Consider the following 25010-nt stretch of genomic DNA (forward strand, 5'->3'; position numbering starts at 1 on the left):
AAGTTTAAAAATTTGCTGGGCATGGTGGCATGCACCTGTAGTCCCAGCTACTCAGGCAGCTGAGGAAGGAGGATCACTTGAGCCCGAGAGGTTGAGGCTGAAGTGAGCTGTGCTTGCATCACTGCACTTTAGCTGGGAGACAGAAGAACACCTTGTCTCAGAAAACAAAAATCCCAGTGTTTGTGAAGTGTACATATTAACCTTAACCATAAGAACAAACTTGCACCTAGTTGTTTTTTTTTAAGACGGAGTCTCACTCTGTTGCCAGGCTGGTGTGCAGTGGCGTGATCTTGGCTCACTGCAACCTCCGCCTCTTGGGTTCAAGCAGTTATCCTACCTCAGCCTCCTAAGTAGCTGGGACTACAGGTGCATGCCACCACGCCCAGCTAATTTTTGTATTTTTAGTAGAGACGGGGTGTCTTCATCTTGGCCAGCCTGGCCTCTATCTCTTGACCTCATGATCCACCCACCTTGGCCTTCCAAAGTGCTGGGATTATAGGCGTGAGCCACGGCGTCCAGCCCTAGATTTTTAAAGTGTCAAATAGATATAGGCTGCCTTTTATAAAGAAAACTTTGGAAATTTCTAAACTTACTCACCTGAACAGAGGAATGGCTATGGAAAAGGCATTAATGACTGATTGATTCATGGAACAGAACTGATTTACCAAAACTTTTCTCCTTCTAGATAAAGTCAAGGTGCAGTAACAATATCCCTGCATGCTGATGTGATTTCTAGAATTCTGTTTTAACTGATGAGGTAATATAAAAGGAAAAAAATGCCAGAACTAGAGTATTATAAAATCCTTCAGGGTCTCCCCATAAATTCCAAACCCCTTACCATGACTGTAAGATTCCTGCCTGGCTTTTCAGGCTCAGCTTTCTTCAGTGATTCCTGCCCTCCTTGCTCCACATGGTGGATTAGTGATGCCTGCATGGTCCCATCTCTCTGGCAAATCCCTGACTCCACTCACAGAGGGAGACTCTTTTTTTTTTTTTTTTTTTTGAGACGGAGTCTCACTCTATTGCCCAGGCTGGAATGCAGTGTTGTCAGCTCACTGCAACCTCCACCTCCCAGGTTCAAGCGATTCTCTCTCTGGAGTGGCTGGGATTATAGGCACCCACCACAACACCTGGCTAAAATTTTTGTATTTTCGGTAGAGGTGGGGTTTTGCCATGTTGGCCAGGCTAGTCTCAAACTCCTAACCTCAGGTGATCCACCCGTCTCAGCCTCCCAAAGTGCTCGGATTACAGGGGTAAGCCACCATGCCCAGCCAGAGGTGGACTCGATGGCAGCGCCTCCCTACACGACCCTGTTCTTGGCTGTGGCTAATTGGTCAAGGAATGCACAGCTGACCCAACTCTAGGATCAGATTCCCCTAGCTTTCTTCTAGGATTAGACTTCTAACCAAAACGGACACTTGGGAAGGTGTGATCACGTTCATGACAATAGCTTAGAAGGGTCTGAGATGTACACTTCTCAGGGGCCAGTGCTATCAAGGTTCCTGCCCTTCCTGTGGAATTCAGTTTTTTCTCAGGGTTCTCTAAGATGCTTTGGCACTCTTCCAATGGATTCTTTTTTTTTTTTTTTTTTTTTAATCCCAACCACCAGACCACCAGGGACCGATGGATTCCATTTGTGCTTATGTTAGCTGTGGTTAGTTTGCTACTTACAACACAAAGGATCTTAAATATAGAAATAGTACAAGGCTTCAGAGGAAATGTGAGGTATTTAGAATTGATATTCATCTCAAAATGCAAGGAAAGGAAAGGCATCTACTCTTCACCATGTGGAATGGGCAACTATATTTGTGATACGATATCTGGGATTTGCTTCAAAGTCATCCAGTTAGGGTCAAGAAGCAGGTATGCATATACACAAAGCAAGACTGGCCATGAGGTAATCAGTATTGAAGCTGGATGTCAGATACGTAAGGATTCATTATATAATTATCACTATTTTTCTATACTTCTCTGAAATTGTTCATAGTATAAAGCTTTTAAAAATCTAGTTTTCAGCCGGGTGCAAGGGCTCACGCTTGTAATCCTAGCACTTTGAGAGGCTGAGGCAAGTGGACCACTTGAGCCCAGGAGTTTGAGATCAGCCTGGGCAACATGGTGAAATCCTATCTCTACAAAAAGTAACTGGGCATGATGGTGTGCACCTATAGTCCTAGCTGCTCAGGAGGCTGAACCGCAGAGAATTGCTTGAGCCTGGGAGGTCCAGGCTGCAGTGAGCCGTGATCATCCCACTACACTCCACCCTGGGCAACAGAACGAGCCCGTTTCAAAATAAAAAAATCTAGTTTCACATAGAACCATATGTTGATTGGGGGTGAGACATTGGGAGACTGGATAACTGTCATGGTAGAATAATTTAAGGAGGATGAGAAATATGGAATGAGAGAAAAATGGATAAAGTAAGACAATATAAAGCTCAGATGCCAGAATGTGCAAGGCATTAAAATATAGGGCCACCATTTTTAATAAATTTTACTCCGTCTGTGGCCCTCAAGTCATAAATTGATCCCGTAGGTTGCTGAATTGCAACTCCAGTTGGATTAACATTGCATCCAGTCTTTTATACAAAATCTAGGGCATTGACTAGGAAAGAGGGGGATCTTGGGGAACAGACAGAACCGAAGAAGTCAGACTCCCCCAAGTCCTTTTAAAAACGTTACCATGGTGTCCCTTTGCCTAAAGAAAACAGAATTCCACTCTCCTGTGCTCTGTGTCCTACCATGTCTTCCTGTGACCAGGATTCAAACTCAACATAAGCCAGAGGGCAATGTTTAGAATCAGAATCAGCAAGCGAGTAATTATACCCCAAATGATTTTTTTGGTTTTTGAGATGAAGTCTTGCTCTGTCACCCAGGCTGGAGTGCAGTGATGCAATCTCAGCTCACTACAGCCTCCACCTCCAGGGTTCAAGCAATTCTCATGCCTCAGCCTCCCAAGTAGCTGGGATTACAGGTGTGCACCATCACACCTGGCTAATTTTTCTATTTTTTAGTAGAAACAGGTTTTTGCCATGTTGCCCAGGTTTATCTCAAACTCCTGAACTCGACTGATCCACCTGCCTTGTCCTCCCCAAAGTGCTGGGATTACAGGTGTTAGCCACCTCACCTGGCCAACCCCAAATGAATTTTTAAATTTTCTATAAAGAATGTTAGAAAAACCCAGGAAGGATATGTGGATGTGGCCATGAAGGGTGCATGACCAAAGGGAGCATACCTTAGTTTAGGAACAAACCAAATAAATGAAGATGGACACTAAGTAAGGTAGCTATAATTAATTTTATTGGTTCACTCGGCAATATTTCTTAACATCTGGGGAAAATACATGGTATTGCCATTTCTTAATTATCACAGACACTGAACTTAAAAATTAAAGGAAGTTTGTTGCAGATGCTTTTTCTTAGAGACTCGACAATTCTTGAGTGCCTTCCTTGGCCTTCACCCTGACTCCCGCAAGCAGACAACTTCCTCTGAAGCAGCCTTATTTTGTGTATCCTTTCACCAATCAAGGATCAGGGTGTGTGCTCCTTGGTTGCTAAAACCTTTTGAAGGTGACAAAAGGGAAGAGTTGAGTGTGGTATGGGGATGAGGGGCTTGCAAGAGCAGAAAGAGTTCCCCAGCTAAGCTAAGCTGATCCCCCTGGAAGCCTGTCCTGCCAGAGCCAGCTGACTCACTTCACAGGCAGTGTCTCCCCCAAGCCTCTTGCCTCAGCCTTTCCTTGCACTGTCTGGATTCAGAAGCACTTAGAGATTCAGGGATATGGCCAAATAGATGGGGTGGATCACTGATGTGTGATATGATTTGAGGGAACACCTGTGGTCCCAGCTTTCAGATGGCAACATGTTTGGAGAACTAATTTCCACTAGGATTGTTGTGATTTAGAAAATACTAGGTTCCTTACTTCCCTTTTCTCTTCAACCTCTAAATCTCTATTCTGTGTCTCACTAACAGCTGATGATCTCACTTCATTGAGAAAATGAGTAAACAGAAGGAAACAATCTTCCTTTGCAAAATCCATTGAGCTAGTTTGACGTACATCCATGTATGCGGCCTTCCCTCGCATACAATGGATAGTGTCCTGTCCACCTGAGTCCAGGGTGCTGCCTCCTCACCTGCGGAAGGACTCTGCCCTTCTATTATGCCCCTCTCTCTCCAGCATCATTAAATCTCCCTCTCTACAGGAGCATTCCCATCAGGAAACATACATGTTATAATATTCATATCGCTGATAAAAATGTTCTCTTGCCTTACCCTCTCCAGCCACTTTATAGCAAAACCCCACAAAAGCGTTGCTTATTCTGTCTCCACAGCCTCACCCCATCACTCCTGAACCCACTGTAATCAAGCTTTCCTTCCAGCTGCTCCACTTAACCTCTCTGATGAAAATCAGTGGTTACGCATACATCTCCCCAGTCGTCATTTTACCTCCCTCTCAGCAGCATTGCCACGTGGCTGAGAGTGCCCTCTTTTCTGAAATCCCTCTTCTACTGGGCCTCTGCAGCAGCACACACTTCTGCTTTTCTTCCTTCCGTACCAGCCTCTCGCTCCCTGCATGTTCCTTCACCAGCTCTGCCTCCTTGCCCCAACCTCTATATCTTGGCATTCCACAGGACTAGCCTTCGGCCCTATTCTCATTGAAACCCCGAGGTGATCACATGATTTCAGGCAGCATTTATACGAGGATGACCCTCAAACACCTATCTCCACCCCCAGTCTCCCATGAATTCCAGACCTGTACATCCACCTGCCTACTGCATATCTCCTCTTGGGTATGGGATGGGCATATACGAAGATACTGAAATTGATCTAATTTTAGTCTCAGTATCTCTTAGGGTGATAGAGGCTATGTTCCTAAGAATGAAGTAGTGGCAGTTCCAATCAGATGCTTAGAGCCAGAGACAGTCCTAAGCAAACAGCTGGAAAAGAAATCATCCATTGAGAAATTCTGAGCAATAGGAATTTTCTTTGAAGATCGCTTGGAAGTGCCCCATGAGAGAAACCATTAGCTTCAAACCCCTGCCAAGCCCAGAGACTGCCTTACACTAAAACAGATGAACATAAAATTAATAGGTAAGAACTTTCCTGCCCATCCATTTCTTCTCTTTCCTCCCTCCCACTGTGGACTCTGAAGAGATCAGAAATCACAGTGGCAAGAAACAGCGGTAAGGAATAGGACAGTAACAGGGGAAAGAGAGAAGACATTTACCTCCCTTTTCTTTCTTGTAGCTCCAGCCTCAGTAGCCCCAAACCGGAGGAAGGGGACCTTAAATGAAGATTGAAGCGTTGGTCATTATATTATACCAGCCTGACCATGTTAGTTACTGAACAGACTCTTCATAACCAGAGGCTTTTTATTATCTGAGAATGCCCAGGGCAGGGGAAGAACTAACCCCAACAGAACAGGCTTAAATGGACAGTGAGGGGAAGAGTTCAGTTGCTGGAAAATCACACCCTACGAATCCTCCTCCTGTGTTGTAATGGTTGCAATGGAATCAGCCCCAAACATGATTATTCTTCACTTTTGCGCTTCTCTCCCTGCAAACCTGCTTTCCTCCCAGACCTCCCTATGTCAGTGACTAGGACCACAATCCATCCTGGCCCTTCCGCACTGATTTCTCGCTTTCACCCACTTCCACGCTGATGAACGAGCTCTGACAGCTCCTCTCTGCCTGTGCTGGAGTCTGGAGCCCTCACTGCCTGACGGCCCTGCCTTGGCTCCAGCATCCGCAGTTGTCTGTGCAGCAGCCATGTTCTTCTTTGTACAATGTAGATTAGATATTGTTTCTCCCCTACACCAAACCTCCACCTGGCTTCCCCTTACACTTTGGATTTTATTCTAACTCCCTCTCCAGACCTGTAACCCCCACCTGCCTGGCTCCTGCCTCTGCTCCAGCCTCACCTCCCACCCTGTCTTGGCGCTCACCATCTTCAGACTCCCACTTTTTCTTGCTGTTTCCTGAACACACCAGCCTCACCCCCATCTCAGGCTTTTGCCTGGGCCCAGCCATCTGCACAACACTCTTCCCCCAGGTCTCTGCATGTCTCACTCCCTGGGAGCCTCAGGCTGCTGCACAAACATCATCTCAGAGGGGAAGTCTCCTCTGACTTCTCCACCTAAAACAGTCCCCCTCATCCGTCCTCACCCCCTCCGCCTGCTCTGTTTTCCTCAATGCACTTATTACTAACTCACGTGATGTTATATGATTATGTAGTTGACTATGGTCTATTTCCCAGTCAAAATGTAAGCTCCAGGAAATTGGAGCCTTCTCTGTTTTGTTTCCCACCGTGTCTCCAGCCCCTCAAACACTGCCTGGCTCAGAGTTGGCGCGTGTTAAAATTTTGAGGAAGCAAGCAAATAAGCACATGGGAGAATACCAAAACATGGCAGTAAACGGAGCTAAAAACACAAAAGAAAAGGTTAATACATTTTCATGCGTAAAAAAGTAGCACCCTTATCCTTTAGAGATAGGAGTGGGGAAATGGAGAGACAGTCAGAAAGGAAGGTGGCAAGATTGAAGGATTCTCAGAAGACAGGACATTCACATGCTGGTTTGTAACTGGGAGTGGGGAGGAACACTGTGACTCTAGAATACACGCCTAAAAGGCTGACTCTGGATGGGAGAACTGGAGGGAGATCCACTTAGACCCAGGAAGGGTAGGCTGGGCTAGCTCAGTCAAATGGCCACCAAGTTTAACTATCATTACCTTAGGATGAGAAATCTGTGCTCTGTAAACACCTACATTTCTTTTTTCTTTCTTTTTTTTTTTTTTTTTCCATACAGAGTTTTGCTCTTGTTGCCCAGACTGAAGTGCAATGGTGTGATCTTGGCTCACCGCAACCTCCGCCTCCCCGGCTCAAGTGATTCTCCTGCCTCAGCCTCCCGAGTAGCTGAGGTAACAGGCATGTGCCACCACACCAGGCTAACTTTGTATTTTTGGTAGAGATGGGGTTTCTCCATGTTGGTCAGGCTGGTCTTGAACTCCTGACCTCAGGTGATTCGCCTGCCTCAGCCTCCCAAAGTGCTGGGATTACAGGCACAAGCCATTGGCACCTGGCCCAATACCTATATTTCTATAAACTTTACATTTTAAATGTTGGGGCTTTTTTTCTTCATTTACTGCACATTTTATTTTCATTATGTTGGGCTGGCAGAGGAAGGAGTCATGCATCAGGGTATACAGTTGTCCTCTTGCATGGTCATTCAGACAGAACCAAGAATCCAAGTTCTAAATGTCTTTAGGTTCAGAATCTAGATCAGGGTCAGAAGAGGTTGACGGCTGCTGCTAGGGGTTGGTGGATCCGCAGACAACGGCAGACAATAGACACGGAGCTTACTGTGGAGGGCTCTTGTCTGACACCCGAAAATCCTTCTTGGAGATCACATGGGGGACCAATAATAGACAGGGGCTGATACTCAGGAGTTGGGGGGATGATCACGTCTGCACAGAGAGGACCTGAAAAGGCATCAACCTTTTATCTGTATCCCAGAAAGCTGTGTAGGGCCTCTCTGTAAGGATAGGGCCAGGGTTGCTCCTTGGCCTTGAGTTGGCCTATTTAGGAGTCCAGTATGAGCCCTGCAAACTTGTCAGCCGAAGACATCGGTGCCAGCTCTTCTTTATGCCCCTCCGCTTGAGACACTGGGCAATTCCTCTGAATGATTCATGATTATTATTCTCAGCTCTTCAAATGCAAGAAATTCCCATTCATTTAGGAAACTCTGGATCTCCTAGTTACTCGAGGTTTTAATTAACTGGTCTGGGGGTTTTCTGGTTCCCCAGTTTGATTTTCCTCCTTTACTTCCAAGGCTTTCTAGTAATTTTGGTCTGAATCTCTCTTTCTCCATTCTCATTCCTGAGTTTTCTCCCAGATTCTTTCTACCAGTCACAGGGCCTAATCCAGAGTCCACAGAGAACAAGCCCTTGCTCAGCCCTAATGCAATCAGGAGTCACAGGTGCCGAGTGCGGGAAGCGCAGGTGCTCCTCTCTGCTGCTGGAAATCTCTCCATATGGGGCTTTCACTTGTTAAATTTTACTACTTTCATTTAGTATTGGTCCTTTTGAAAATGTTCTACCTAACTCGACTGCCTTAAGGGGAACAAAATGTGGGGCCTGGCTTGGCTATGCCAAGTGGTAAATGGTAGAGACAGGGTGGAGATGGTGGAACGAGAGAGGAGCTAGGGAAATCCTGGACAGCGTGGCCTACCCACCAGGGGCACTCCCATCACGTGGCTCCACCAGGGGGCCCAGGCAGCTCTCTCTGTTCCCTCTGAATAAAGGGCACCTGCCCCTCAGCTGCTTCTAACCTATCCCCCACTACCTCCTCTCTTCTTGGAAGCCTGCCATACAGAGAGAATTCCCAGGTGCTCAGGTTTTGGTATCGGCGATTGCCACCTTATGTATTACGAAATGGGACGGCCCCAGCTCTTACCCATCCTGCTCTTCCTTCCGTTTCCCCTCCTGGCTGAAGCTCAAGGACGAAAAATGCCCTTCAGAGGTGGCCTCTTTGGCACTTGGATTCTTTGCCTTTTGATAACACAACGGTTCTTTTTCTAGACAGGATGACCCTTTGTTTCTGCAGGAAGGAACCAGAAAGGAAGGAATTCTCTTAACTCTCAACTCAATTGTAGCACTTACTTTTATTTAAATTTGAAGTTGATGAGTTCTATGTGAATTTATGTATTTTTGTGAAAATAAACATATACTTTTTTTGTGAAAATAAACCCAAATAAATAGTATTGTCTTGCTGTAGTCATAGTTTCGTCTGCAACCTCTGTGCTGCTGAATCAAACAGCTTTGGGTCCTTTGGAGTGAATGACCCCTCACAGGGTTATCCAGTTTGCCTTCCCTGAGAAGATCTAACTCTGCCAAAGACAAATATGACTTTTCCACCCCTGCTGCCAGAATTGCAATGCTACCCTTATTCACAGAAGAGAATCCAGTCTTCCTCCTTCTTCCAGAGGGAGTCTAGACTTAAGCCTCTAGTCTAAAACATAAGCCCCCATTACTCCCGCAATGCGATATTCTCCTTCACATGTGGGTCTTGCTCTGCTAGAAGGTGTATTTGAGAAAAAAATCTCTCTTTTTATATCATTTATCAAAATTAAATAGAATTAAGATGCTGATTATCCTAAAATCTTACCCAAGCAGGTTTATTTGAGACTCTGGCAATTAGGAATTGCAAAGGAACTTACTCCTTTGGACCCTAATATATAAGAATGATTCTCAATTCTATTTTTTCAATCAATCATTCTATCTTTTAAGGCCTTCAGCTACCAAGGGAATAGGGCTTAGTTTGGACACTTCCATTTTTCCCTCAATTGTGGCTCCTATTCAAGAGACACCCCAGCAAATGGTTAAACTACACCTCAAGGACAGTAAGCCCATGTTGGCCAGTGCCCACCCCAGCCATCACCCAGCTCCCAGGTCTTCAGGAGACAATTAGTCATTCTCTCTGCTGGTCATACCAGCATCTCCAAAAGCCCTCCAGCTTCTGCCACACTGTATTTATTCAACAAATTCCGAGCTGTTCAGTAAAAGGGAACTACTGCAGCTTACTTTGGGCACTTTTTAGAAACAGAGAATTGAAGGCTGATCTCCTAGAAATAGTCATATAAGCTCATTTTTCTTCTACCTTCCTAGGTTCTTTTTTTATTGTTATCAACAGTTTTAATAAGGTATAATTTATATGCCATAAAATTCACTCATTCTGAGTATACAAGTCAATGGTTTTCAGTATATTTACCGAGTTATGCAACCACCACCACAATCTTATTTTAAAACATTTTCATCAACCCCAAGGCCCCATGCTCATTAAGTCACTCTCCACTCCCATCCCCAGCCCAAGGCAACTACTATCTACCTTCTGTCTTTATAGATTTGCCTTTTCTGAACACTGTCTATAAAAAAAAAATACTATAGGCTTTTGTTATTGGCTTCCCTTCACAGTGTACAATGGTTTTGAAGTTTGTCTATGTTGCAGCATGTATCAGCATTTCTTTCCTTACAGTTGCCAAGTAATATTCCACTGTATGGATATACCACATCTTGTTTATCCATTCATCAGTTGATAGACATTTGGGTTGTTTCTGCTTTTTTGGTTGTTCTGAATAATTATGCTATGAACATCCATGTCCTAGCCTCTATGTGGATATATGTTTTCATTACTCCTGAGTAGAAACCCAGGAGTGGAATTACTAGGTCACATAATAATTTAATGTTTAACATCTTGAGAGACTGCCATGCTGTTTTCCAAAGTTGCTGCACCATTATACACTCCCTCCAGCAATATCTGAGGGACAGCACTACTTTTAACCAGATAGTTACAAGTTACGTACTTATGTAGAGACATCTCTTACTTTTAATTCTATAACTAGTTAGCTGAGATGATTCCCCACATTACATGCTTAGTATTTGATAGTATGTACCACTTCTCTGTTTATAGCGTCTTTGCACTCTGGGCACAATATTGTAATACTACTACCCACCAAAACCAGTCCCAAACTCCATTTATACTACTCCAATTCAATTTTAAATCTCCTACCCTTTTAGCTTTAGTACAAGTTGTTAACATTTTTTTTCCATTTCTGCGCTTGTTATTTCTGTGTTAGCTACTTGTTCTTTCAGACCAGAAAAGCCTGGGGAGTGTTGCCACCTCACCAGACACAGTGGTGGGAGATGCCCGGTGTCCTGCCGCCATGCAACCTGGTGTGTGCCTCAGTACTGTCTCAGCAACGTGAAAGGACGGCAGGGGGTGGCAGCTCAGCCTAACATCTTAGTGAAAGAAGAGCAAAGCTATGGAAGAGCAGACTTACGTGTAAATAACTGTTTTTCCTTCTTCCTGGGATTCCAGAAGAGGAGTTCTTGCCAAGGGTTTCAAATCAAAACTACAGTCGTTAAAATTCACTTTCACCTTTAACCTTTAACAAGATAACAAGTGTGAGAAGGTTTTTTTGTTCTTTTTTGCTGTTGTTTTTTGAGACAGGATCTCTCTCACTCAGGTTGCAGTGCAGTGGTTGTAATCACAGCTCACTGCAGCCTCAATCTCCTGGGCTTAAGAGATCCCTCCCACTTCAGCCGCCTTCCTAAGTAGCTGGGACTACAGGCATGCACCACCATGCCAAGGTATTTATTTTTATTTTTTGTAGAGATGGGGTCTTGACATGTTGCCCAGGCTGGTCTCAAACTCCTGGCCTCAAGTGATCCTCCTGCCTTGGCCTCCCAAAGTGCTGAGATTATAGGCATGAGCCACCACACCTTGTGGTATGAGAATGTTTTGAAAACAATACTAACTCACATTTATATAGGAATTATTATTATACATTGACTGCTAAATATAGAGACCCAAACATCATTCTCCAAACTGGTATACATTCTTGGATGAAATTAGTTGTTTTAGAGTTTCTGAAACCATGATGGAGATTGATTTACTATTTACTGAGAAGCAAGAATCAGCTAAGCAAACTTTAAAGTACTCCCTATCCACAAGAGCTTAAACTCCAAAGAAAAAAGAAGCCACAGAGATTGTGCTGTTTATAAGCATTATGTAAAATGCTTTTCTCCAGAGAAAATCCAAACATTCCATTTCCCGGTCCCTTGCCATGGGGTGGCAGACAGGTACCTTAGAGTCTTCCAATCTTGCACCCATGCAAGGATTGACTGGAAGGGTGATACTGGCCCTGTGTAGAACATACATTTTGCTGGCACAAAGAAGACATAGAATGTAGTATAGCAATGTGTGAAATGCTTCAAGAAGAAAATGATCCAATCACCAAGATAAGAAAGCACTAAGGGCCTATTGGGAATGAACAAGCATACTGGGGGGAAAAGGAAATTTAAGAAATTAGAATCTTAATATTAAACACAGTGAAGAAAGAATTAGCACACTGGAAAATATATACAAAGAAATTACCAAGGGAAATGGAAAATATGAAGAATATATAAAAAGATATTAAGATAATAATAAGGCCTAATATATCTAATCTGAGCCCAGAAGCAGAATGCAAAGAATGAAGAAAAAGCTATGTTTAAAATGATAATTGCTGTATATTTTCCTGAACTGATGATAAACATGAATACAGAGATCCAGGAAGCACAACATATATACCAGTAGGTTAAATAAAAAGAAATCCAGCCAGATGTGGTGACTCACGTTTGTAATCCCAGGACTTTGGGAGGCTGAGGTGGGCAGATTGCTTGAGTCCAGGAGATCGAGACCAGCCTGGACAACATGGTGAAACCTCATCTCTACTGAAAATACAAAAATTAGCCAGGTGTGGTGGTGCATGCCTGTAGTTCCATCTGCTTGGGGAGGTGAGAAGTGGTGATTGCCTGAGCCCAGGAGGTAGAGGCTGCAGTCAGCCAAGATCACGCCACTGCACTCTAGTCTGAATGACAAATCAAAACAACAACAACCAAAAAACAAAACCCATACCCAGACACCAGCAGTGAGAATGCAGGACACCTAAAGGCAAAGAGAAGATCTTCATAGCAGCCACAGAAAAAGGACAATCAGAATGACAGCAGACTTTTCAAAAACAACAATAGAGGCCAAAAAACGAGAGAAGTATGTCTTTAAAACATTAAGAGAAATAAATGTCAACCTAGAATTGTGTGCTCATCAAATTATCTTTAAAGGTAAACAAAAATTGAATTTTAAAGGCTGAACTTCAGAAAAAAAGAAAATGGTCCCAGAAATTTGGTATAAAATGGAAGGAGGGACAGGATACATATTAAATTCTTTCCTCTTTGTAGCTGTCTCCCATATCTATATCTGCTACATAACTGTACAGAACTCCTATTGGTAACTTCAGATGGGATGTTTCCCTTTGGATGTACCCAAACTAGAGATCATTTGTTAAATTAATAAAATTATAAAACAAAGCACTGAGTGATTTAAATCCCAAGAAACTGTTGTCGTTGTTCCTCCTCATTTTTCTAATTTTATCCAAGGTTCAACCTTTGTCTGCTTTCTGTTAGGCTAGCTGACTCTTCTTTGTGTGTCCATAATAATATGTGCATATCAGCATTATTGTGTTTACCACATTGTAATAGAGTGATCTGTTTAAATATGTCTTCTCTATTAGATTGTGAACTCTTTAAAGGCAATTACAACTTAATACATGATTCTTTGATGAATGAATTAATGTACTGTTATAGGATGAATTGTGTGTACCCAGAAAAATATCTTCCAATCCTAATCCCTGGCATCCTTATTTGGAAATAGGATCTTTGTAGGTATTATCAGGTTAAAATGAGGTAATACTGAACTAGGGTGGTGGACCCTATTCCACTGACAGGTGTCCTTATCAGAAGAGGGGAATTTGGACACAGAGAGAAGAAGATGTGAAAATGGAGATAGAGACTGCAGAGATAAGGCTATAAACCGAGGAACACCAAGGATTGCTGCAACCATCAGTAGCTAGGAAAGAGACAGGGAGCCTTCAGAGATAGTGGCCCTGCTAATATTTTGATGTTAGCCTTCCAGCCTCCAGGACCGTGGAGAATAGATTCCTGTTGTTTTCAAGGTGCTCAGTTTGTAGTACTTTGTAATGGCAAGCCCAGTAAACTAATACATACAATAACAATTCTCAAAACTTTGAACTCCTCTCTGACTCTCAGTTCTCCCTGGCCTTCCAAATGTAGTCACCAAAATCTAGAATTCCTTTGTGTCATCATATCAATTTCTTTGTTTCATTTCTCTTGCCACCATCCTAAGACTCTTATTGCCACAAATGTGGATTCTTATTTTTTTAAAAAAATTCTTCAGTGATCTCCAGCCTCCAGTCCTATCCTATATCCAAACTGTCATATACCTCCCATGTCAGATTAAAGTTTCTAAAAACATCGTCTCCAGCATCTCACTCCCTCCTCAGCAATCCTGACTCCCCATTCCCTACATGATAAACTCCCAACTCGTTAGCTAGCATTGAAGATTCTTTGCAAAATGGCTGCCACCTAGATTCACAGACTTAATCAATGACTGGTCTTCCATTCATTCATTAGACAAACAAGTAAACAGGTGCAAACTGTGTGATCCATGAAAAAGTACATGGTGGGACAAAAGAGAGACTACTCTGTGCAGCCTAGTATAAGGAGGTGGTTTGGAATGACTTCAGAGAGGAATTTTTTAAGTGGCATTTTAATAGAGTCTTGGAAACAATGTTTTCCCCCAAAAAAATGAGGGTTAGAGAGAAAGCCCAGCTTGTGCAAAGGCACAGATGTGTGAAGAATACCATTTATTTAGGTAGTTGTGGAAGACCTGGTATTGTTGGAGTACAGAGTAGAAGGTAGAGAAAAATCAGCCCAATCTCATGTCATACTAAAGAGATCACATTTAACAGAGGGACACAGGAATCACTAAAGACATTAAGTTGGGCAGTAACATGACATGCCACATTTCACCCCAGTAGCGCCATGCAACATAAGGGAAAGTTTGGCACTGTGTTTCAGAATGTAGACTATGGAGTCAGAGACCTGAGTTCAGTTTCTGAGTCTACCACATTATGGCTATATGGCTATAAATAAGTGGTTTCAACCTGGTGTGTATTGGAATCATCTGAGGATCTTTAAAAAAGACTCATTTCTAGGTCCCACGCTCAGAGATTCTGACTTCATTTGTCTAGGGTATGGCTTGGCTATCTGAGTTTTATTTATTGATTGATTGATTTAGAGACAGAGTCTCACTCTGTTGCCCAGGCTAGAGTGCAGTGGCATGATCTTGGCTTACTGCATCTCCACCTCCCAAGTTCAAGTGATTTTCCTGCCCCAGCCTCCTGAGTAGCTGGGATTATAGGTGTGCACCACCATGCCCAGCTAATTTTTGTATTTTTAGTAGAGACAGGCTTTCACCATGTTTGCCAGGCTGGTCTCAAACTCCTGACCTCAGATGATGCACCCATCTTGGCCTCCCAAAGTGCTGGAATTACAGGCATGAGCCACCATGCCCGGCCAGAATTTTTTTCTTAACTTTCCAGGATATTCCGATATAAAGCCAAAGCTAAAAAATACTACTGTAAAATTGACAAGGTACTTAAGTCATCTGTGTAATAGTACCTATCAACTGAATCATCATTGAGTCAATAATGAAATCAAGATGGAAATTTAAAAATTCTTTGGACTGAAGGATAATAGTGACACAACCTATCATAACCTTTGGGCTTCAGCAAAAGTAGTGTGTAGGGAATCCATGAGTCCTACACGTTGGGTGCCAGAATGCAGGGATCCATGAGCCCCACATTGGGCACCAGAATGTAGGGAACCAGCCCTATATCACCCATGGGTATCCCGAGTTCAGTGGCGACAAAGGAATGAGAAAAAGACAGATTAAGAGGCACACACCTGCTTAGTGTGTAAAGACTAAGATTCGGTAACGGTGCTCATATAAAAAGCCAGTCACCCCCAAACATGCCAGCCCCCATCAGGCTAGAGAAGTATGAGGTCGCAGAAGAGAATCTGACAATCATCTAAAGAGGATATTTTCCTTAGCTTTTCCTTACCTTACATTAGTCACCACCAGCACCTTAATAAGGGTGAAAACAAACAGCGTGACTGGAATTCACTGTATGCCCATTAATTGCTCACTATAAATCAATATTCTAAATATCATCTTAATACATGATCAGAGTTAAATCTATTGTAAATAGACTTCTGATTTGAGTGGACCCTATTCAATGGTTAGAGCTAGGATTATGATGCTCAAAGTAGATAAAGAAATAAAGTAACAGCCATTCTTTCAGAATTCTGTCTTAAGGCTTCTGTCTTATGTAACATTCACAATGCCATTTGTGGCCATTTTTAAAAAATAACTAACGAAATGATTTTAGTTGTGCTTCCATTTAGGATTAGAAAGCATCCCAAAATAGAAATAATAATGCTGTAGAAATAATGGTGCTCTCACCCCAAGGGCAAAAAAAGGTCAGATAATCTACAAAAACACAACTTTTATTGAGCCCATAAGGTCTCAAGGCAAAGAAGTAAACTAAATTCCAAACAAAGACAAGTCCCTCCTACGAGAGGCAGGACACAAAAACTGTTTCGCCTTTGGTAGAACATGAGAGAAAAAGGTGGCTTCCTCTCTTTCTCCTCTGGTGCTCTCATGCTCAGATAAAAAAAAAAGAAACAAAAATGGTGATTAGCTGGACTTCATTAAAATTTAAAATGTGTGCTCTGCAAAAGACATTGTTACGAGAATAAAAAGACAAGCCCATAGACTGGGATAAACTATTTGCAAAATATATACCTGATAAGGGACTTATATCCAAAATATACAAAGAACTCAACACTTAACAATAAGAAAACAAACAACCCATTTTTAAAATGATCAAATCATCTGAACAACAGACAGCTCACCAAAGAAGATATACAGATGGCAGACACATTAAAATAGCACATGGCAGAGAAGTATATGAAAAGATGCTGGGGGTAGAGCAAGATGGAAGAATAGAAGCCCACACCCTTTATTCTCCCTGCTAAAACAAATTTGAATATCTTTCTGCACACAGAAAAGCACCACCACAAGAACGAAAAATCAGGTGAGCAATCACAGTACCTCATTTTAACTTCATATCACTAAAAGAGGCATTGAGGAGGGCAGGAGGGACAGTCTTGAATCACTGATGCCACCCCTCTCCTATTCCCCAGTCACGGCCATGTGTTACAGAGAATTTGTGCATTTGGGGAGGGTGAGCCCAGTGACTAGGGGACTTACGTTGAATTTGGTTCTGCTCTGTCACAACAGAGAATAAAGCCATGCTGGGCTCAGCCAGCACCCATGCAGGAAGCGAACATTTGGACCAGCCTTAGCCAGAGGGCAAGTGCCCATCCCAGTGATTGGAACTTGAGTTTCCCCACAAGCCTCACCATTGTGGGCTGAAGTACCCTGGGCTCCTAGGTAAACTTGAAAGGCAGTCTAGGAACAGGGACTGTAATTCCTAGGCAATACCTGGTACTGGGCTGAGCTCAGAGCCAGAAAACTGGTTTGGCATGTGATCTAGGGAGACACCAGCTGGCATGGCTGAGGGAGTGCTTGCACCATCCCTCCCACAACCTCAGGCAGTGCAGCCTGCAGCAACTCCAAAGGTGCCACCTTCCTTCTGCTTGAAGGGAGGAGAGTGAAGAGTAAAGAGGACTTTTTCCTGCATCTTGGATACCAGCTCAGCCATAGTAGGATAGGATAGCAGATAGAGTCCTGGGTCCCCATTCCAGGCCCTACCTCTGGGACGACATTTCTAGACACATCCTGGGTCAAAAGAGAATCTGCTGCCTTGAAGGGAAGGACCCAACCCTGGCAGGATTCATCATCTGCTGACTAAAGAGCCCTTGGGCCTTGAAAAACCAGCAGCACCGATACTCAGGGAGTCCACCATGAGCCCTGGGCTCTGAGATGTGCTGGCTTTAGTAGTGACCCAGCACATTCCCAGCTGTGGTGGCAATGGTGAAAGACTCCTTCTATTCGAGAAAAACAAAGGAAAGAGAAAAGGGAACTTTGTTTTGTACCTTAGGTACCAGCTCAGTCATAGTAGGATAGTGCAACAAGCAGGCTTTTTAGGTCCCTGAGTCTGGGCCTGGGCTCTTGGACAGCATTTGTGGACCTGCCCTAGACCAAATGGGGAGCCCAGAGCCCTGAAGCGTGAGTCCCGGGCCTGGTAGCATTCACAAGCTGAAAGAAGAGCTCTTGGGCTTTAAGTAAACATCAGTGGTGACCTGGCAGAATCCCCATAGACCAGTGGTGGTGGTGGCCACAGGGAGACGATCCCCTGCCTTTGGAAAGGAGAGGCAAGAGTGGAAAGGGTTTTGTATTTTAGTAGGAATGCCAGCTTAGCTGCAGTAGGAAAGAACATTAGGTAAACTAAGGTATTTTCACTCAAGCCCTGGCTCCCAGACAGCATCTCTGCCCAGGACCTGGGGGAACTCACCCCCCTGAAGGGAAGGGCCTTGTGCAAGACCTGGTGCTGTACTGTCTTCAGGTCTGACCCAATGCAGCACCAGTGATGGTGGTCACAGGGGTGCTTGCATCATGACACCCCCAGCTCCAGGTGGCTCAGCACAGAGAAAGAGACTCTGCTTGTTTAGGAGAAGGTTGGGGGAAATGTCAGGGGTCTCTGCCTAGGAACCAGATAACTCTTCTGGATCTTATCAAAGTCTACCAAGGCAATACCTCTATGAGTCTTCAAAAACCGCAGTATTATTGGGCTTGGGGCCCAAATCCCCTCAAATATCTGAAAAGCCTTCCCAAGAAGGACAAGCCCAGACTGTGAAGACTACATTACCTAACTCTTCAATGCTCAGACACTGACAAATATCTGTAAGCATCAACACCATCCAGGAAAATATAGGCATATCAAATGAACTGAACAAGGCCCCAGGGACCAATCCTGGAGAAACAGACATACATGACCTCTCAAACAGAGAATTCAAAATAGCAGTTCTGAAGAAACTCAAAGAAATTCATGATAACACAGAGAAGGAATTTCAAATATTCCTATCATATAAATTTAACAAAGAAATTAAAATAATTACAAATAATTGGCTGGGCATGGTGGCTCATGCCTGTAATCCCAGCACTTTGGTAGGCCAAGGCGGGTGGATCACATGAGGTTAGGAGTTCTAGACTGGCCTGGCCAACATGGTGAAACCCCATCTCCACTAAAAACGCAAAAGTTAGCCTGCTGCTGTGGCACATGCCTGTAATCCCAGCTACTCAGGAGGCTGAGACAGGAGAATTGCTTGACCCCAGGAGACAAAGATTTCAATGAGCTGAGATCATGCCACTGCACTCCAGCCTGGCTGACAGAGTGAGACTCTGTCTCAAAAAATAAAAATACAAATACAAAAAATTAGCCAGGCATGATGGTGCATGCCTGTAATCCTGTAATCCCACCTAACTCAGGCGGGGGTGTGGAGGTGCTGAGGCAGGAGAATCTCTCGAACCTGGGAGGCGGAGGTTGCAGTGAGCTGAGATAGTGCCACCGCACACCAACCTGGGAGATAGAGCAAGACTCTGTCTCAAAAAAAAAAAAAAAAAAAAAAAGAATTGTCTTGGGCCGCAAAGAAACACATAAAATACACTACCACTAATGATAGCTAATGAGCTAAAAAAAAAAAAAAAAATCACAGCCAGGCACGGTGGCTGACGCCTGTAATCCCAACACTTTGGACGGCCAAGGTAGGCGGATCATGAGGTGAGATCGAGACCATCCTGGCCAACATGGTGAAATCCTATCTCTACTAAAATATTAAAAATTAGCTGGGCGTGATGGTGCACCCCTGTAAGTCCCAGCTACTCGGGAGGCTGAGGCAGGGAATCGCTTGAACCCAGGAGGCAAAGATTGCAATGAGCCAAGATTGCACCACTGCATTCCAGCCTGGTGACAGAGTGAGACTTTGTCAAAAAAAAAAAAAAAAAAAATTGCAAAAAAGTCTCATAATGAGGCTGGACTCAGTGGCTCATGCTTGTAATCCCAGAACTTTGGAAGGCCAAGGCAGGTGGATCACCTGATGTCAAGAGTTCGAGACCAAGCTGGCCAACATGGTGAAACCCCATCTTTACTAAAAATACAAAAAATTATCCAGGTGTGGTGGCGGGTGCCTGTAATTCCAGCTACCGTACTCGGGAGGCTGAGGGATGAGAATCACTTGAACCCAAGAGGCAGAGGTTGCAGTAAGTCGAGATCACACCACTGCACTCCAGCCTAGGCAACAGAGCAAGACTCTGTCTCAAAAAAAAAAAAAAAAAAAAAAACAAAGAATCAAGCAGAAATTCTCGAGTTGAAAAATGCAACTGCCATGCTGAAGAATATATCAGAGTCTTTTAATAGCAGAATTGATCAAACAGAAAAAAATATTAGTGAGCTTGAAGACAGGCTATTTGAAAATAGACACTCAGAGGAGACAAAAGAAAAAAGAATAAAAAACAATGAAGCACATCTGGAAGACCAGAAAATAGTCTCAAAAGTACAAATCTAAGAGTTACTGGCCTTACAGAGGAGATGGAGATAGAAGTAGAAAGTTTATTCAAAGAGATAATAACAGAGAACTTCCTAAACCTAGAGAAAGATATCTATATTCCAGTAGAAGAAAGTTATAGAACACCAAGCAGATTTAACCCAAAGAAGACTACCTCTAGACATTTAATAATCAAACTCCTAAAGATCAAGAATAAAGAAAGGACCCTAAAAGCAGCAAGAGGAAGAAACAAATAAACATACAATGGAGCTCCAATACGTCTGGTGGCAGACTTTTCAGTGAAAACCTTGCAGGCCAGGAGAGAGTGACAAGACATACTTAAAGTGCTGACATGGCCAGACATGGTGGCTCATCCCTGTAATCCCAGCGTTTTGGGAGGCTGAAGCAGGTGGATCACTTGAGGTCAGGGGTTCAAGACCAGCCTGGCCAATATGGAGAAACGCCATCTCTACTAAAAATACAAAAATTAGCGGGTGTAGTGGTGCACAGCTATAATTGCAGCAACTGAGGAGGCTGAGGCACAAGAATCACTGGGACCTGGGAGGCAGAGGTTGCAGTGAGTTGAGATTATGCCACTGCACTCCAGCCTGGGTGACAGAGTGAGACTGTGTCTCAAAAAAAAAATTTATAAAATAAAGAAATAGAGTGCCGACAGAAAAAAACTTTTACCCTTGAATAGTATTATCCAGAAAAAATATCCTTCAAGCACGAAGGAGAAATAAAGACCTTCCCAGACAAACAAAAGCTGAGGGATTTCATCAACACCAAACGTGTCCTATATGAAATGTTAAAGGGAGTTCTTTAATCTGAAAGAAAGGGATGTTATAAGCAAGAAGAAATCATCTCTAGATACAAAACTGACTGGTAATAGTAAGCACACAGAAAAGCACAGGATAATATAAAACTGCAAAGGTGGTGTGTAAACTACTCTTATTTTAAATAGAAAGACTAAATGATGAACCAATCAAAAATAGTTACAATAACTTTTGAAGAAATAGATAGTACAATAAGACACAAAGAGAAACAAGTTAAAAAGTAGGGGAACAAAGTTAAAGTATAGTGTTTTCACTAGTTTTCTTTTTGTGCGTTTGTATATGCAGTCAGTTTTAAGTTGCCGTCAGTTAAAAATAATGGGTTATGGCCGGGCGTGTTGGCTCATGCCTATAATCTCAGCACTTTGGGAGACTGAGGCAGGCGGATCACCTGAGGTCAGGAGTTCAAGACCAGCCTGGCCAACATGGTGAAACCCTGTCTTTTAAAATAAATAAATAAATAAAAATAATGGGTTACAAGATAGTATTTGCAAGCCTCATGGTAATCACAAATCAAAAAAACAACAACGGATTTACAAAAAATAAAAAGAAAGAAAGTAGGCCGGGTGTGGTGGCTCATGCTGTCCGATGCACACAGAAGCCAATACTATGGCATCAGATTTTTGAGAGAAGGAAAGCCTTATTACAAATTAACCACAAGCCAGGCATGGTGGCTCACACCTGCACATTGAGAGGCCGAGGCAGGTGGATCACCTGAGGTCAGGAGTTTGAGACCAGCCTGACCAATATAGTGAACACCCATCTCTACTAAAATACAAAAATTAGCTGGGCGTGGTGGTGTGCACCTCTAGTCCCAGCTACTTGGGAGGCTGAGACAGGAGAATTGCTTGAACCCAGGAGGCAGAGGCTACTGCACTATGGCTTGGGTGACAGAGTGAGACTCCATCTCAAAAAAAAAAAAAAAAGAAAAAGAAAAAGCTTCAATGAGATATCATCTCACTCCAGTTAAAATGGCTTATATCTAAAGGTCAGGCAAGAACAAATGCTGGTAAGGATGTAGAGAAAAGAGAAATCTTGGACACTGTTGGTGGGAATGTAAATGAGTACAACTACTATGGAGAACAGTTTGGAGGAGCCTCAAAAAACTAAAAATAGACCTACCACATGATCCAGCAATCCCACTGTTGCAAACATACTCAAAAGAAAGAAAATCAGTATATTGAAGAGATATCTGCACTCCCATGTTTGTTGCAGCACTGTTCACATTAGCCAAGATTTGGAAGGAAACTAAGTGTCCATCAACAGATAAATGGATAAAGAAAATGTACTTACACACAATGGAGTAATATTCAGCCATAAAAAAGAATACGATCCTGTTATTAGCAACAATATGGATGGAACTGTAGGTTATTGTGCTCAGTGAAATAAACCATGCACAGAAAGACAAATATCACATGTTATCACTTATTTGTAGGATCTAAAAATCAAAACAATTGAACTCATGGAGATGGAGAGCAGAAGAATGGCTACCCAAGGCTGGGAAGTGTGTTGAGAAGGTGAAGGGTAAGTAGGGATGGGGTTAATGGGGACAAAAAATAGAAAGAACAAATAAGATCTAGTATATCATAGCACAACAAAGGGACTACAGTCAGTAACACTTTAAATGCACATTTTAAAATAACAGAAAGGGTGTAATTGGATTCTTTGTAACATGATGAATAAATCATTGAGGGGATAGATACGTCATTTTACTTACATGATCATTATCAATTGCATGCCTGTATCAAAACATTTCATGTACCTCATAAATATATACAACCACTATGTATCCACAAAACTTAAAGATAAAAAAAAAAAAGACATCAAGACTCCTATTCTTACAGTAAGCAGAAATCTGCTGTCATTGGAAGACAGACAGGAAACTGCCATCCAAGAACAAGCATAGATACAAGGTCAAGTTTGGCTGCCACAAGGCTAAGAAAAAGGAACCTCAGGAAAGCCCTGCTCCTGAGGCTTTAGCACACAGGGCTTGCCTAAGACTGAAGCTCAATGAGAAAAACATAAGATATTTCTCGCCTCCACTAGGAGACTTGCAATAAGCAACATGCAACAGCGGTATACTCCCATGGGAGAGGCAAGGGCATGGAGAGAACACCCCTCCACCTCTATGATGCCAGCTTGCATGGATAGCTGAAAACTGAGGGAGGAGCAGAAACACTTGAGAAAATCCTCTGGTACCCCACCTCCACCCTAAGCACAAGACAAAGCAGCCAAACCACTAGAGGTATTTGAAGCCTGTGGTGCACTAAAGGTAACAATAGCAATAACAATACCCAAAGCCAATTCAACTCCAACTAGATAAGCCTAATCCTTCACACAAATGCTTGACAGAAGAAAAGGCAAGTCCATTTCTACACATAAATACTCTGTGTACACTGTTCTTCTACAACAAATATCTGGCACTCAATAAAAAATTACAAGACATGCAAAAAAAAAAAAAAGAAAGAAAAAGAAAAAGCAAGGTAAAACAATCTATTATCAAGAGACAAAGCAACCGAGAGAACCAGATTTATAAATGACCCTAATGTTGGAACTACCAGATAGGGAATTTTAAATAATTAATATGGTAAAGAATCTAGTGGAAAGGTGGACAACATGCATGAGCAGATGAAGAATTTCAGAATAAATTAAAAACTATATAAAAGAATCAAATGGTAATGTTAGAAATTTAAAAATCATATCAAAGATGAAGAATTCCTTTGATGGGGTCTTCAGTAGATGGCACACAGCTAAGGAAGGACAGCGAACTTAAAAACAAGTCAGAAATCATCCAACTGAAATACTAAATAAGGAAAAAAAGAGTGGAAAAATAGAGCAGAGTAAGAGCTATGGCACTGTGAGACATCATCAAGTGGTCTAATATACATATAATTGGAGTCTCAGAAGGAAGATAAAAAGCAGAGAGAATAGGGAATAAGAAGTATTTGAAGTGGTAATAATGGTCTAGAATTTCCCCAAAATAATAAAAGACATAAAACCACATATGTAAGAACTTCAGAGAACATTAAGATAGAAAAAAACAAATACAGACAGATCATAGTCTAGCTAATGAAAACCAAAGAGAAAGAGAAAATCCCAAAAGTATCCAAGAAAAAAGAAACATCACATACACAGAAACAAAGATAAGAATTACAGATTTTTCACTGAAAAATGAAATTTTCAGAACGAGATCATCTCAAAAAAAAAAAAGGAAAATTTAAAAAAATAATAACTATAAAAAATTTTATATCAGTCTCAAGAATTTTCAAAGTCCAAAAGGTTCTATAATCTCTAGTATATTAACCATTACCTTCTCCTTTTACAAAATTCACTTTCTATGTATCCTGTAGGCAGTTTTAGCCACTCATTTGGAGTCACAAAGTTCCTTGAATTAGAAATTTGTGGGAATCTGGAATGCAGCTGAGCCTTCTCAACTTCTTTGAATTCTTTTATTGTATACATTTTGCCTGCAGGAAGAATAAAAATTTAAATTAACATCCTTAAAGGCAACTGCCATTGCTCTTGGGCTATGAAATCACATAACAATTAGAAACTAAGTACCAGTCTCACACTGAAGAAGAGTTCTTTTTTCATTATCCTTGTCATACTGTGCTTTTTTCAAAGGGTCACGAAATGGTGGGATGGTAACCTACAAGAGAGGCACTTGTTTGAGGACTGAGCTGCAGGTATGAGTAGTAAACATTTTCAGTCTATTCTAAGCATCCAAATATGGATGGCTATTATGCCAGAGAGTAAAGTAAATAATATAGTATTTACAAATAGGCTTACCATTATGTATATTTAATAATTTACAAAGAGATGGGGGCATATCAATACCTCTCTTAACAAGGCCCTCCAGTCAAAGAGACAAGGTTAGCTCTTGTTTCAAAGTGTGGGTTCAGTCTTCAAAAATTATTATTTTTGTTATCATATGTTCCCAAATTTAAAAAATTCCTTTCCCATGCACAAAAGAAAAAATATATCCATATATTCATCTTAATGCCTAACATTGATAATCAACAACATAACTAACATTACTTAAAACTTAACCAAGTTATTCAAAATATAGATCATTTGTGAGCCAAGGTATGGAAGCACTAAATCTATGTTAAAGGCCAATATTATCAGTATCAAAATGACAGTTTACATAAGAAAAAACAGGATTCACCAATAGCAACATTCACCATGCAGGCCTAGTCAGTGAAATTCTACCACAGTCTTA

The 25010-nt window shown here is 42.2% G+C and overlaps 1 protein-coding gene across 8 annotated transcripts in view; it reads right to left on the bottom strand.

Moving 5' to 3' along the window:
* Positions 1-3274: 3274 nt before the first annotated feature.
* Positions 3275-25010, bottom strand: part of FAM228B (family with sequence similarity 228 member B) — a 41249-nt gene continuing 19513 nt past the window's right edge. For 3 of the 8 annotated variants that reach the window (XM_032293967.1, XM_032293972.1, XM_032293973.1), the window contains 6 exons: positions 24350-24437; positions 24099-24255; positions 10826-10930; positions 8443-8586; positions 5221-5277; positions 3275-3556 (listed from right to left, as the gene is read on the bottom strand). In XM_032293967.1, coding sequence (XP_032149858.1) covers positions 3550-3556; positions 5221-5277; positions 8443-8586; positions 10826-10930; positions 24099-24255; positions 24350-24437 — 558 coding nt within the window. In that variant the 3' untranslated portion in view covers positions 3275-3549. Of the gene's footprint in view, positions 3557-5220; positions 5278-8442; positions 8587-10825; positions 10931-24098; positions 24256-24349; positions 24438-25010 lie in introns of those variants that run through there. The other 5 variants (XM_032293970.1, XM_032293969.1, XR_004273679.1 and 2 more) reach the window with 5 other exon arrangements.

This window comes from Sapajus apella, unplaced genomic scaffold (assembly GCF_009761245.1).
Source record: "Sapajus apella isolate SASKATOON/1434 unplaced genomic scaffold, GSC_monkey_1.0 scaffold31, whole genome shotgun sequence".
In the NCBI taxonomy this organism is placed as follows: domain Eukaryota; kingdom Metazoa; phylum Chordata; class Mammalia; order Primates; family Cebidae; genus Sapajus; species Sapajus apella.